We start from the raw sequence: 14,771 nt of genomic DNA on the forward strand, positions 1-14,771 counted from the left end.
ATCCCAGTTGTAATTGGGTCAGGCTACACCCTGGACAGGCCTCCAGTCTATCAATGTGAACACAGAAACAGACAACCATTCACATTTACAGGCAAATTAGAGTCACCAAATAACCTAACATGCACGTCTTCTTACTGGGGGAGCAAACCCATGAATATGGTATATTGGGTTTAATTTCAAACATCTCCCCGTAAGTGTCATGGATTGACAAAATGTAATGTTGCATTAATATTATGAGTACAGGATCATAGAAGTTATATTTACAATTCAGTTGATATAGCCTTGGGCATAGAATGGAACAGGAACTTTACAGACATTATAAAATACTGTAAAATTACACAGTAGAAGGAAAGTTTCTGTGGAGCATTGTCAGCTTTACTCTAAGATTTTGACAGATTCCTTAATAGAGATCTTATTTTAAAAAGTAGAAATTGGGTAAACAACATTATTAGAGACCTTTACAGATGCTGTTCAGAGATATTTCTGTCTTAGGGTTTTTGAGTGAGGCATTCAATCAGAAAAGAGACATGACTCATTGAAGACTGCATATTGCAGCTTTGTTAAGAAAGTAGGTTATTTTAAATTGAAAATAACTGGTCTCAGCCTCTCAGCTGACTGTTTTTTTTTTTTTGGTGTTCCATGATTGAACATAATTATCCAAGGTTTGAGCTGTTTTGACAAAACAAGTTCTAATACGTCAGCTAAGGTTTACCTTTGTTTTGTCAATGTTCCAAAAGCAAAATGTCACAAAATTCTCCAGTAAAGTTAAAACTCTGTACTTAGTTTTGAAAAAAAAAACTGAATTATGCTATACGTGTCTTTAAATTTACATCTGATTTTACAATAAAAAAAATTAACTCCAATCCTGTCACAAAGGCTGAACTTTAAGGTGTACTCTGATCCTCTCCATCTTCACCCACTGTGCGATGAGATCTGCTTCTGTCTTCCTTGCATTGATCACTGACACTGGATCAGCCTCATTAGATGCTCTACAACAACAGAGAAATATCCGATTAAACTTTTTCTTTTGAGTAAAAAAAAAAAAAAAACGACTGACTGTGGGCCACCAACTTGCTGTACCTTAGATCCAGGTGATGGGCTCCTCCAAGAATGTTGACCGCAATGAGTGAAGAGCTGAACGACGTGCGCACCTACACACCAGACAGCTGATTAATGTAGTTTGAAAACTGACTTCACAGTGTGCTTACATGTATTTGTTTAGTATTTTACCCCTCCATTTGCCCATGGATCCAGATCTCCATTGGAGAAAATAATGTTGCTGGCTGAAGAAAGTGCTGTGAACAAATGAGAGCTCAATTGAAACAAAAGCACTAGTTGAGTAATATGGAAATACTCAAGATGGTACATTAGCTGGTTTTAAGTTATTACTAATGCCAAAACACAGATCAACACAGAGCCACATCATCTAATATGGCAGATTTGAAAATATACCAGGTGAATGCCTGGGAGTTTAATATGTTCTTAGTGTAATTCAGTAATATACCCACACTGGTTATTGTGTTGAGCTTTTACATCAGTCTGATCAGCTGCAGCATTAATCAAAGGTTTCTAATAAAAAGGTTTATAAGTCTGGTAAAAAAAAAATACCAGAATAAATAAATTGACAAGCCATTTATTCTACCTATAAACTTCAGATTTGCAGTCTTAATAGGGTCCTGAGCAGAATGTCGTGGTGATTTTTTTTCATGTAGTGGATCAAGACACTACTTTTTATTTCAACATTACAGTACTTGCCATCACCCCAGAACTGGATTTTGAGCCAGTCTGGTCGTGGAACCACACCCCAGCGTTTGGAGCAGTAAAGCTCACGGTCTCTCTCAGTGAAAGGCATGGGAGGAAACATGTCCGTCACATTGTTGCTCTCATAGCACAGATTAATCTCTGTGCATGCCTGCAACCAGAATAGAAATGTTTGCATAATTTGTAATAATTTGTATGAGCCCTGGATGTTATCTTATTCACTCATTTATTCCCAGGAAATATCATCAATAAAAAAAAAAATCTAGAAACTTCAGAAATGCCCCTTATTGAAATGCGTCTACATGTAGAGGCCCAGTTCTTTAAGGTTAATTGTGAATTTGTAACCTTTGAATATAGATTACTTACAAATACTACATGCTGTGCTGTGTGTTGGAGGATGTTGGCAGTACCTGGTAGTCCCACGCCATGCTGTCAAAGCCCAGTCCACACCCAGTGGGATCAGCACACTCCAAATATAGATTGTACATGTCAAAACAGGTCAGTAGCCCGGTAGCATTGTAGACAATCCCTGCATGAAGGGAATACATGAAGGTTTTTTTATGTCTGGGTATGGCAGATGGGGCATGCATCTATTAGATGTGACAGAGGCTAGCTATAGATCACAGTATCACAGCTTGCTCATAAATAAACTGGTTTGTCAGGACACTCATCCTGACCCCTGTCTACCACAACAATAAAACCACCACATGCTGTTATTGTTCATTTACATTATAAGCTTATTTGTATCCCCAAAATCTGAAGGCCTACACAGGACTAAAAAAAACACTTAAAAGAAAATTCTTTGGCTGAATCTGAGCAGCGAGTATAGCCCTATACACTTCAGAATTAATCCCGCTTCTTATCAGCAGTCAAGTAATCAATACACACCAGTGACTCAATTCCACTGGCAGCCATACTGTACATGCCCCTGCTATACCACTGCCTCCACCCTGTCTGACAGTTTACAAAGTGTTACATTTCTTCTCTGTGCTTTCCCCTTTCCATCATTGTGGGATGAGCTGCCAGTGATTTGTGATTTGTTCTGAAACATCTGTCTTTAAAGCCATGTCTTGACTGTAGACTGACAATAGCATGATTCTTTTTGACTTGACTAGATGTGATTAAAAGGTTTTTGTTCCCCGTGGTTTTCTTATGTCTTGCAGGCCTTTTGCTGTTGCTGAGCTGCCTGTGCAATTCTGTTTGCTGTTGTGTGGTGGGGCAGTGGACTGAAAGCTGCAGACACTGACAGACTCAATAAACAGATAAGAAGGCCCAGTGACATTGTGAGGATAAAGGGATAATGAAGAATGGTTCCCATCCTTTGCATGACATGCTGGTGAGGCAAAGAAGTGCAATACTAAGCACCACAGGAAGTCATTCAGTCCTGTGACCATCAGCCTTTATAACTACCCTCTCTAAGATCAGATTGTCTGATTAAATTTTTAACTTTACATTTCATTTATTGTAGTCTCTTGGTATGTTTTTATGTTATGTTCTTATACACAAATTCCTACTCTGGCATAGAAAAACTGGGACGAAAGCAATTAAAGTATTTCTGAACACCAACAATGTAAAACTGGGGGATGTGCCCCTAGATCTGAGATTGCAACTTGCCACACATGAATAGTATTAGCAGGAGGTAGAGTGGTCGTCCACCAATCCCCAAGTTGCTGGTCCAATCCCCAGCTCCTCTGGTCACATTTCGAAGACACTGAACAGTGTGTGAGTGCATGTGTGATTATGAGTGCGTATGGGTGAATGAGAAGTAGTGTAAAGCGCTTTGAGTACCAATAGGTAGAAAAGCACTGTATGAGTGCAGACCATTTACTATTTAACCAGATCAGCCAAATAAGAAGGTGCCAGACCATTAAAGGTTTTAAAAGTGAGTAATAATATCTTAAGATGGATCCGGAAGTGAATAGGGGGCCAATGAAGAGAACGCAATGCAGGGGTTATGTGGTCACGGTTAGACGTATTAAGTAGTACTGTAGCCACTTAAAAATTAATTGGTTAAGACCAAAATACAGCGCACTACAGTAGGCAAGCCTCCAGTAAATAAAAGCATGAAAAGTAATTTCCAAGTCCTTGTGTGAGAGAAAAGGCTTGACTTTTGCAAATGAGCGCAGTTGGAGAAAACTGTTTTCAAATCTTATTTGTTAATGTCAAAAAGAGCACTTGGTTTCTTACCACAGTGTATATTGGTAAATAGACTTCCAGGATCAATATTACAAGGTTTCCATTTGTCACTAGATCTAAAGAAATTGACTTCAGATTTGCCCTCATTGAAAAACAAAATAATGCTGCCCAGCTAGTTTTTAATATCCGTCAGACAATCAAGAACCACCTGGCCAGAGTTTTGTAATGACTCATTCAGTGGTAGATATAACTGAACATCAACTGAATAGCAATATAATGAGAGATTGTGTTAATAATAGACCCCAATGGTAGCATGTACAAAGAAAACAGGGAAGTACTCAAAATGGACCCCTGGGGCCCCACAAGACAAAGTAGTAGCAGATGATTCCTCACCCAATTTTTTCTAAAAGGTTCGACCTGTCAGGTAAGATTTGAACAAATTAAATGCTGAAAAGAATAATAAGAAATAAAAAATATTACTCCTTTTCAGTAAAAAAAATGGTGATTTGTTACTGAATTTTTAATTCCGAACTTTGTGTCAAATGTCAAGAATTTAAGCTAAAGTAGTCTTGACTTCCTGGACATGTTGAGAGTTTTATTTCAAAAACAATGTAAAACAGTTGAACCCTGCTTAATGCATTCATTTTACCTGCAGTGTCCCTGAGGTTAGCAAGCAGGTCAGATCCTCTTAGCATGGTTTCACAGGCCACCTAGAAAACAAGCACATCACTGTCAGCTTCAATTTCTTGGAACAGATCTCCCCTGACTTAGGTTCTTTTTGTCATATCTGCTCATTTGCTTATTTGTCACACTTTACCCATCTTTTAGTTACTAATAAAAAATGTGTCTCTTTGGTAAGAGGCCAAAAATGTGTCAAGAAAAGTGGCCAGTGAGTGTTTATTCCATATATGTTCATATTAAAATATCTACATATTCCTATATTGCTATTCTAAATATTTATTTTGTGTTCAGCCCTTTGTAATTCCTTTTGTATAGTTGTAATTATTCATGTCATTCATATGTTAGATTTGTATTTGTTTATTATGTAACTGAAGTGTTTTGTGCATCTTTGTGTAAACTGTATCCCTAATGCAACCATTAAGGGGTACAAACCAAGTCTGGATAAATGCAGAGGGTTTTGTCAAGAACGGTGTCTGATGTAAAACACATGCCAAATTAAACATGCGCATCATGACTTCCACACTGAATTCAACTTCAATTGGGCTACTGTGGGTTGAAGAAGGAGAAGAGTAAGGTGTGTTCATAGGCAGAGAGAGAACAGGAGAGCTAAGAGTGCAGGACTGACAGTAGGGACTTTGAATTTTGGGACTATGACAGGGAAGGCTTAAGAGAGTTGGTTAACATGACGCAGAGAAGCAATGTGGATATACTGTATCCAGGAGTACAGGTGGAAAGGTAACAAGGCTCAAAGCTGAAAGTTGTCTGGATGGGAGCATTTGTTGCTCTAAAACCTCTATGTACTTTTCAGCATTATTGGTGCCTTTCCAGATGTGTAAGCTGCTCAGGCCATAGAAACTAATGCACCCCCACACCATCAGAGATGCAGGCTTTTGAATTGTCCGTTAATACCCACCTAGATGGTCCCTCTCCTCTATAGTCCACAGGACACAGCATCCATGGTTTCAAGAGAATTTGAACACAGAACAGTTTTCCATTTTGCCTCAAACCAGTTTTTTGTTTTATTGTTCATAAATGATGGGTTGATGAGAATTGCAAATGACTACATTCTGTTTTTACTTACATTTATATTTTATACATTTATTTAAACAGAGCATCCCCAGAGTTGAGAGAGTGGTGATTGGTGCAGATTTCAATGGCCATGTTGGTTAAGGGAACAGAGGTGAGACAGAGTGTGATGGGCAGGTTTGGTCTTTAGTACAGGAGCGCAGACGGACAGTTGGTGGTAGACTTTGCAAAAAGGATGGAGGTGGCTGTAGTGAATACTGTCTTCCAGAAGAAAGTACATAGGGTGACATAAGAGCAGAGGTAGAAGCAATGTTGATGCAAAGTACTAGTAGGGGAGAGTGTAGCAAGACAACACAGGATGTTGGTGTGAAAAGTGGCAGAAAAGACGACAAAGTGGTGGAAGTTGAAAAATGAAAAATGTTGTGTAGCTGTCAGGGAGGGGATGAAACAGGCTGAGGGAGACAGGTAGGAGGGTACTCTGTGTGTCTTCAGGAAAGTGGACAAGGAGACTTAGTGGTGGAACAGGGAAGTTCAGGAGTTTATAGAGGGAAAGAGGTTAGCTAAAGTGGGGGACAGAGCAATGAAGAGAGTAGACAGGGAGTACAGGGAGATTCAGCATAAGGTGATGGTAGATGTGGCAATGGTTAAACAAAGAGCATTTGAGGAGCATTTGAGCAAGACAGTGAACTCCAAATGAGTTGCTCCAGGTGAGTGTTGCTAGCTGCATAGCAGCTCCCCCTTTGTTGTACAACTAAACTACAGAGGCATACATTTTGATCACCCACACCATGAAGCATGACAACGGTGAGGTGTGTAGACTGAATGACAGAGTTGTTCAATGTGGAGGTGGGTTTGAATCAAGGATCAGATCCCAGCACCTTCCTATTTGCAATGGTGATGGACATGTTGACAGAAGAGGTCAGACAAGAGTCTCCAGGGACTATGATGTTCGCAGATGACATTGTGATCTGTGGTGAATGTAGGGTACAGACTGAAATTAACCTGGAAAGGTAGAAGTATGCACTGGAGAGAAGGGGAATGAAAGTCAGTAGGAGCCAGATGGAGTATGTGTAAATGAGAAGGATGATGGTGGAATGATCCAGTTACAAGGAACAGAAGGTGGTGAAGGTAAAGGAGTTTAAAGACCTAGTGTCAACTGTTCAAAGTAACAGAGGATGTGGCAGAGAAGTGAATAAGAGTACAGGCAGATGGATGGAGTGATCTGTGATACAAGGTTATCTGCAAGAATGAAAGGAAAGATTTACAAGACATTAGTGAGACCACAATGTTGTATGGCCTGGAGACAGTGGCACTGACAAAAAGACAGGAGGTGGAGCTGGAAGTGGCAGAGTTGAAGATGTTGCGATTTTCATTGGGAGAGACAAGGGAATGATGATGATGAAGATGAAGAGAAGTGGAAGACCAAGGAGGAGGTTCATGGACGCTGTGAAAGAGGAAATGTGGTAAGTTGGTGTGACAGAGGAAGATGCAGAGGACAGATTAGAATGGAAACAGATGAGAGAACGGCCAAAAAAGAAGTGTAAATCAGTTTTAACATGTTTTTTTCTTTCTGCTCTACAAATAATATTTTTTAAAATAGAAATTATTTTGATCTAGTTTTAAATTCATTTAAATCAATTCTCATTATATGAATAGAATCATAGCATTTTCATTGATGTCGAGTATATTTGTCTCCCACTTGTCATTATTACTTTGTGTTTTATGGACCACAAAAAAAAAAGAGAGAAAAAAAAACATTACATTTCAGCCATCAACCTCACTGCTCCCCAAACATCAGCATTGGCATTGGCCAATACAAATGCATACAAATGTTCTACATTGTTTGTGATGTTGCATAACTTACAATCAACTTATGGATAGCATGTTAGGGTGCTGATTAGTGGTAAAAAAATAACAAATCTTTACATCGTCTAACTGAGTATATGTACCTTGACAGGATTAGCAGGCATGTTGCCCATGAAATGAGTGCTGTAGGGGTAATCCAGCATGGCCATCAGAGTGAAGGCATTCCTCAGCAGGCCATTCAGTTGGTGGATGTCCAGAGCAGATGATGGTGGCTTACATAGAGCAAGCTCTGCCTGGATTTGACTATAATCTGGTAACGACAATAATGAGTTTGAAATGTAAATGCTGTACAGTGCTTGTGCTGAGTTCTACTTCCTTTTATGTTGTTTTTGTCTTTAAAGAAGGAGGTAAGGAAAGAAGTGATTGGTTTGGGATTTTCTCCAATCAATGAGTCACATTACCAAGAAAGGGGCCTTGCATGATGATGTAATTGTGGGAATTGCTGGGTTTTGACCCACACTGCAGCAAGAAGTGCAAATCCATCTTAATCACCACTCAGGCATGAAGGTGCCTGAGCTTTTAAAGCAACACTTTCAAGTGTGAGACTTCAGTTATTAAAATCTATTAACATGTAAAGTTCCTTAAAATAAATCCTTTTCAAATTGGTACCTTAACAACAAATGGGTTAATTTTCACAAATAAAATTAAGGCCATCTCATGAAAACATTATTATAGTGATTTACCTTGGCGTTCAGCTAATTCTTTTAGCTGATGGAAAGCACCTCTTACAGCATTTCGGCATTCAGGGGAAACTCTCTCAAAATCCTTTAAAAGATAAACAAATGTTAAGTTTCCAAGGTAAATTCACAGATTATTTTCTATAGTGTAATATTTGTTTCCAAGGCAGTTTTTGAGTAATAATACTTGGCAGTTGTTCAAATGGTATATTTAGGTCTATTTTTTACCGTAAGTTAAGTTTAGAAAGACTGAGTACAATAAACACTTACAGTTGTTACATCTCTGAAAAACTGCCTGGACTCTCCAAGCCCAGCAGTAGACAATATGGGGGCACTGGCAGCTAGAGCTCCAGCTACAATATTTGGATACTTGAGTCTCATATAGACAGACAGCATTCCACCATAACTGCAAATGTAAGAGGAGGCAATTAAACTTAAAGGTCATGAAAGGAGTAAAGAAAACACACTACATAAGTTGTATCTTTTACAAATTAGTCTTTTGTGCATTTTCAGTCAGGGCATTTTGTCCAACTAGTATAATCTGCAAAGTAAAAGTAAAGGGGTTTGTCAGTGGGGTAGTTCATATTCAGAACACAAAGTGTTGAGAAAGTACAAAAAGGCCTTCTAAAGTCCAGGCATCTTGTGTCCAACAACAGCTCAACCTGCAGACCTCAACAACAACTTGCCTGGGGCATAGTCTATGTTCAGGCAAACAGCAGGTGTCATACATATGATCAATCAGGCAAGTGAAAAATAAATGTGATGGTCTGCAGTCTTTCCTACACATTGATTTATTTGTACCTCACCACAATATTAGCATAGACCACCAAATGATAATTTTCTAGTTTTTGAAATAGTTAAATTGAATTGTCAAATTTATAACGTGTGAATGTGGCATGTTATCTGTGTTGTTAAATTTTAAGAGGTTCTTAACACATCCTAACACATTTGTCCCTAATGGGAAATTTTCTTTTCCTTTGGGCTGTTCCCTTTCAGGAGTCGCCACAGCGAATCATGTGCCTCCATCTAACTCTGTCCTCTGCATCCTCTTCTCTCACACCAACTAACTTCATGTCCTCTCTCACTACATCCATAAATGTCCTCTTTGCTCTTCCTCTAGACTTCCTGCCTGGCAGCTCCAACCTCAGCATCCTTCTACCAATATATTCAAAGTTTCTCCTCTGAACATGTCCAAACCACCTCAATCTGGCCTCTCAAAGTTTATCTCCAAAACATCTAACATGAACTGTCCCTCTGATGTCCTCATTCCTGATCCTGTCCATCCTCGTCACTCCCAAAGAGAACCTCAACATCTTAAGCTCTGCTACCTCCAGCTCTGCCTCCTGTCTTTATTTCAGTGCCACTGTCTCTAGGGCGAACAACATCGCTGGTCTCACCACCGTCTTGAACACCTTTCCTTTCATTCTTGCTGATAATCTTATCACACAACACACCTCTTCACCTCTTTTCCACACTCTCCGTTGCTCTGAACCATTGACCCTAAGTACTTAAAGTCCTGCACCTTTGCTCCCTGTAACCTCACCGTTCCCCCTGGGTCCCTCTCATTGACACACATTTATTCTGTCTTACGCTGCATCTCCCTGTACTCCTGTCTACTCTCTTCAGTCCTCTCAGTGTCCCACTTCTTCTTAGCTAACCTCTTTCTCTTTATACACCACCAAGTCTACTTGTCCACTTTTCTCTTTTTGTAATGGCAAAAAATGTCAACTTCCCAAAACATTTTATATTAATATTTTATTCCACTTTAAATGGCTCAATCTTCTAAAATTACTTCAACCTGAAATATACATATCAAATATTGTTTTGATTTTAAAATTAATTTTGATGCAATTAATTGTAATCTAATTAATATTTGATATGTATATTTGGACACACACACACACACACACACACACACACACACACACAATCACTCCAACATCATTTCATTAGCAATGCACCCTTGCACAAACTTGTATAAGGAGGGAAATTTGCTGTATGATTTGAATAGGAAAATAATAGCACCATCTAGTGGACAAATATTACATTTAGTCATTTAGCTGATATAAAAATATAAAAATTAAAAACAGAAAAGCAGCAGTGGAAAATTAATTCTTGACATAAAAGAATTAATTAGTTTATGTTAAAATTAATGTGGGATCAAAATGACATTTCCAATGGTTTACAATGGGACATTTATTGTCATTAGGATCAAATATGTCCATATTTGTGTAGCTTAGCAATTTTAGGCTAATTTAAGGAACTGACATGACAATTATAGAGTTTGTTTAAATGAATATTATCTGGAAAATTTGAGCTATATTCATTCAACACACCCAAAATGGCTTGAAAATAAAAACTGAATGGCACAAAATGTCTGTAGGATCGCTTTTAACAAAGGGTAGAAATATTGATGCCTCACATTCCTCTAATGTGGACAGAAATTAACATTAAAGGAAATTATTCCAGAAATCCCTGTCTCTGAACACAGTTCGCTGTGCAATCTACAAATGTAAGTTAAAAAGGGTATCATGCAAAGAAGCAGCCATATGTGAACATGATCCAGAAACGATGCCGTGTTCTCTGGTCCAAAGCATAGTCTGAGACAAAATGGAAAACTGTTCTGTGGTGAGGTGAATCAAAATTTCACATAGAGGTTTTAGAGCAACATATGCTCCCATCCAGACGTCTCTTTCAGGAAAGACCTTGCATGTTTCAGCAAGACAATGCTAAACCACATACTGCATCCATCACAACAGCATTGCTTCACAAGAGAAGATTGGGGGTGCTGAACTGGCCTGCCTGCAGTCCAGACCTTTCACCAGTAGAAAACATTTGGTGATTCATAAAACAAATAAATCCAGAAACAAAGGCCTAGGATTGTTGGGCAGCTAGAATCCTGCATCAGACACAAATGGGACAATATTCTTCTCCTAAATATATTTTTAATAAAGATAATATTTTCAATGAAATGATAAAATGCCTCACTTTCAATATCTGATATGTTGTTTATGTTCTATTGTGAATAAATTATGGGTTGATGAGATTTGCAAATCGTTGCATTCTGTTTTTATTTTATTTTACACATCCTTCTTTGCTTAATTCAACATCCATTTTTTGGATGGATGTCAAACCTTTCCACTTTTTTTTGAGTTGGGGTTTGCATTAGTTTAACTACAAAGATACATTTCCCCATTTTTTTTTAGTTCTATTCAAAAAATTTTTTTTTGATTATATGTTGTTAAATTTAAATTTGGTTTGTTTGTATTTTATTTATGCACATAATCTAATTTCTGTGTTGTGGTTCTTAGGCATACAAAAGGCACACAAAAAATTTAACTTTACTATTTTCATTCAGTTAAGGATAAATAGTCAAGCTTCAAGTAAAGAACAACCTTTGGACGGTCACTTAAAAAACATCCAAGAAGCACCACAACTACTCACAAAGGTGGAAACCAAGACCAGTCTGTCAGGAACTTACCTGCCACCAAACACAATGACAGGACAGTCTGTGGCTGCCAGCTGCTGCTTCAGCTCTGTGATCATGACACTGTAGTCAGCAAGGGCCTGCTCTACTGTCAGCCAGCTGATCTGTGGAATGTTGAAGGAGTCTTTACCAAAAGGCAGAGATTTGCCATAGTACCTCTGTAAGAGAGAGAGGAGGACGGAGGTGTTCAAGCACAATCAGAGCTGCAGTACACCAAAGATCAAGTGACAGACATCATGCTTTAGTAAATGCATTCAAGATTTGCATTATTATAAGTCTTACAACTTGGAAAATTCAAAAACTTTTTGACTTCTGGCCACATACACTCAGAACTAAAAATTATTTACATTTGGTTGTGAATTATTCCACTTATGGTGTTCCATGAGTATTTATTGCAGGAGTAGTGTGAAACTAAGTCAACATAATCTACTGTGTGTGCCTCATTTCAATTCATATTTTTTTCTCATTTCATTCTTGTTTTTAAGCCCTACCATACAGAGTATTAAGATGCTGTACAGCTTCCATCCATCCATCCATTATCTGTAACTGCTTATTCTGTTTGGGTCATGTGGGGGCTAGAGCCTATTGCAGCCGCATAGGGAAAGAGGCGGGGTACACCCTTGACAGGTCACCAGTCTAGCTCAGGGCCAACACAGAGAGACATACACAGACTGAAAACCATTGACATCTATGGGCAATTTAGAGTAACCAATTAACCTAACATCCATATCTTTGGAGTGTGGGGGAATTGTGTAGGGGACATGAACCCACAACCTTCTAACTGTGAGGAGGAAGCGCTAACCACTCAAACCTTTTACCGTACAATTTATCAAACTTTAATAATAAGACATACACATTGTTGGTTTGCATTTTCACATAGGATTCCATGACAAGGAAACTCCCCGACTCATCGTTTTAAGTTTTATAATTTCAATGCAATGTAAAGGCTGTATGTGGTACATACCAACTGTTAGATACAGTAAGTAAATACATGCCATTTCAATTAAAAAAAAGGTTCCAGTAAGTATTCAGTATAACCTTCACTTTTCTTGCACACTTTTCTGTTGTAGATTTAAATTAAGATAATTGACATGGTTACCTTATGTTTAAATGTAATGAATTTGTCTGCATAAAACCAGCAGTTGTTAGTCAGTTTACACCCAGGTCTGCAAGTATTTAAACAGTGACACAATTTATGTTGTTTGCATCTTTACACTACCAAAGTGGGTTTGAAATGAAGCCATCAAGATAGCATTAACCTGTAGACTTTCAGCTTTAATTCAAGAGGTTCAACAAAGGTATTCCTCTAAGGTATACAGCTACTTGTTTATTGTCTAAAAAAATGTTCCATCTGGAGAATCCTATATAGTTACAAATTAAACAAGCCATACAAAACTAATTAATTGGATTAAGTAGAAGTACTAAATCAATAACATCGCTGTGGCATTGCAGTACCAGTTTTGAAATTTGTGACAAAGTCATAACTTTGGTATCATAACAACACTAGCGGTTAGTAGACCAAATTGTCATTTAAAACTTGGTTGGATATGGGAAATGAAAAATCAGCTGACAATACTGTATGAGCCAAACTTTAGCCACCCACTTTCCAGTTATGTTTATCACATGATCTACAACTTCTATTCAGTCAATGCTTTCTTACGTGCTCAGCAAATATGACCAGTGCTCTCTGCTGGGCAGCCAACTCCGTAATGAATCCCGAGTTTAGGGCAAACTCCCAGATGTCCCCCTCATTACCCGTGTAGAAGAAAATAGGACCAAAGCCTTTCTTCCAATATTTATCTAAAGGTAAAGGAAAAAAGAATTCAGCAAGTCTTTGGTGCAAACATTTTATACTTATGATAGAAAATGGGAAAACCTGTGATGATACCTGTGATCAAGTAACGCTGATTAAACGTCCCGTTTACCATACTGTTAAAGTTGAAGTGGTCTAATATCTGAGAGAAGTACTTCTCAATGTACTGGGGTTCTGTCTTCAAACTTTGATGTCTTCTTGACTATAAATATACATAAAATATACAGCTTATATCATGCAAAGTTCTAGACACTTTAAATTACACCTCGAATATCTGCCTGGTAGCGGGAGTTTAAGCAATGCAAAGGAAAATTGTGGATGTCTCGTTATATGAATACTACACATACATTATCCATAAGTGTGAACAATGATTTCCCTTGCTTAATTCGACTTAGCCCATACACAATTTAACTTGAAAATGCTTCAATCATTACCTGAAAATACGGGTTTGGTAGGCCATTTAGCACCTCAGTAAGCAACAAGGTTACTGTTACCATTAAAAAACGCATTATCGTACTCATATTACATACAAGACCGCTACATAAACTAGTACAAGGCTGATCCACTATCAACTTCGACTTCCGATAATCGCACGTATCACATGACGTGTGGTAAGTCCTATGCTGCGTTTAAGTGCGTCTCGTAAGATCTATTCTTCCTCGTATCCTCAAATAGGCAGTATAAAGGTCAACGTGCTGCAAAGGCCATGCTAGTCTTTTCTGTATCTTTACATATGCTATTTTTTTGTATCTTCCCCAAATTGTGTTTTTTTTTCTTTGTTTGTTTTTTTAATATATTTTATATATATATATATATATATTATATTTTTTATATATATATATATATATATATATATATATATATATATATATATATATATATATATATATATATATATATATATATATATATATATATTTTTTTTTTTTTTTTTGGAAGACAGGATTGACTGTGGCGCAGGAAGGTAGAGCGGTTGTCCACCAATCTCACAGTTGTTGATTCAATCACTGGCTCCTCCGGTCACATGTCGAAGTGTCCTTGAGCAAGACACTGAACCCCAACTTAGTTGCTCCCGGTGAGCGTTGGCCAGCTGCATAGCAGCTCCCCCATCAGTGTATGAGTGTGTGTGTGATTGTGAGTGTGAATGGGCAAATAAGAAGCAGTGTAAAGGGCTTTGAGTGCCAAAAGGTAGAAAAGCGCTATATAAGTGCAGACCATTTATATATATAGAAAAAAAGCTGCTGAGAATTAGAAATCTTCAGTAGAGGAGAACTGATGACTTATTATTAGACAACCCAAGAGCAAGGATTGTTATAGAAAGAGA

At 38.0% G+C, this 14,771-nt stretch overlaps 2 protein-coding genes across 3 annotated transcripts in view; one reads left to right on the top strand and one right to left on the bottom strand.

Annotated features, from left to right (window-relative positions):
• man1b1b (mannosidase, alpha, class 1B, member 1b) overlaps nt 1–2,957 on the top strand; it is a 31,409-nt gene extending 28,452 nt beyond the window's left edge. The window contains exon 14 of the mRNA XM_067520847.1: nt 2,925–2,957. Within this exon, the coding sequence (XP_067376948.1) occupies nt 2,925–2,942 (18 nt within the window). The 3' untranslated portion in view covers nt 2,943–2,957. The remainder of the gene's footprint in view (nt 1–2,924) is intronic.
• dpp7 (dipeptidyl-peptidase 7) lies at nt 608–14,050 on the bottom strand. 2 transcript variants are annotated; one of them, XM_067520850.1, is made up of 13 exons: nt 13,882–14,049; nt 13,523–13,649; nt 13,295–13,434; nt 11,629–11,792; nt 8,418–8,553; nt 8,154–8,235; nt 7,554–7,720; nt 4,547–4,607; nt 2,172–2,290; nt 1,756–1,912; nt 1,231–1,295; nt 1,081–1,151; nt 608–989 (listed from the first exon to the last, which is right to left on the bottom strand). In XM_067520850.1, the coding sequence occupies exons 1-13, from the start codon at nt 13,966–13,968 to the stop codon at nt 869–871; spliced, it is 1,497 nt and encodes a 498-aa protein (XP_067376951.1). In that variant the 5' UTR covers nt 13,969–14,049; the 3' UTR covers nt 608–868. The 2 variants fall into 2 exon arrangements, with proteins under 2 accessions (XP_067376951.1, XP_067376952.1); XM_067520851.1 differs by lacking the exon at nt 1,756–1,912 and having other exon boundaries at nt 13,882–14,050.
• Nucleotides 14,051–14,771: the final 721 nt, after the last annotated feature.

The sequence above is a fragment of the Channa argus genome, chromosome 11 (genome assembly GCF_033026475.1).
Source record: "Channa argus isolate prfri chromosome 11, Channa argus male v1.0, whole genome shotgun sequence".
NCBI classification, from domain to species: domain Eukaryota; kingdom Metazoa; phylum Chordata; class Actinopteri; order Anabantiformes; family Channidae; genus Channa; species Channa argus.

Coding starts and splice junctions, on each gene's coding strand:
- dpp7 (XM_067520850.1), bottom strand. CDS start 13,968: ATGAGTACGATAATGCGTTTTTTAATGGTAACAGTAACCTTGTTGCTT. Junction 2,291..4,546: donor TAACCTCAGGGACACTGCAG/GTAAAATGAATG, acceptor CCCTTCATGCAG/GGATTGTCTACAATGCTACC. Junction 990..1,080: donor GCCCATCACCTGGATCTAAG/GTACAGCAAGTT, acceptor CTGTTGTTGTAG/AGCATCTAATGAGGCTGATC.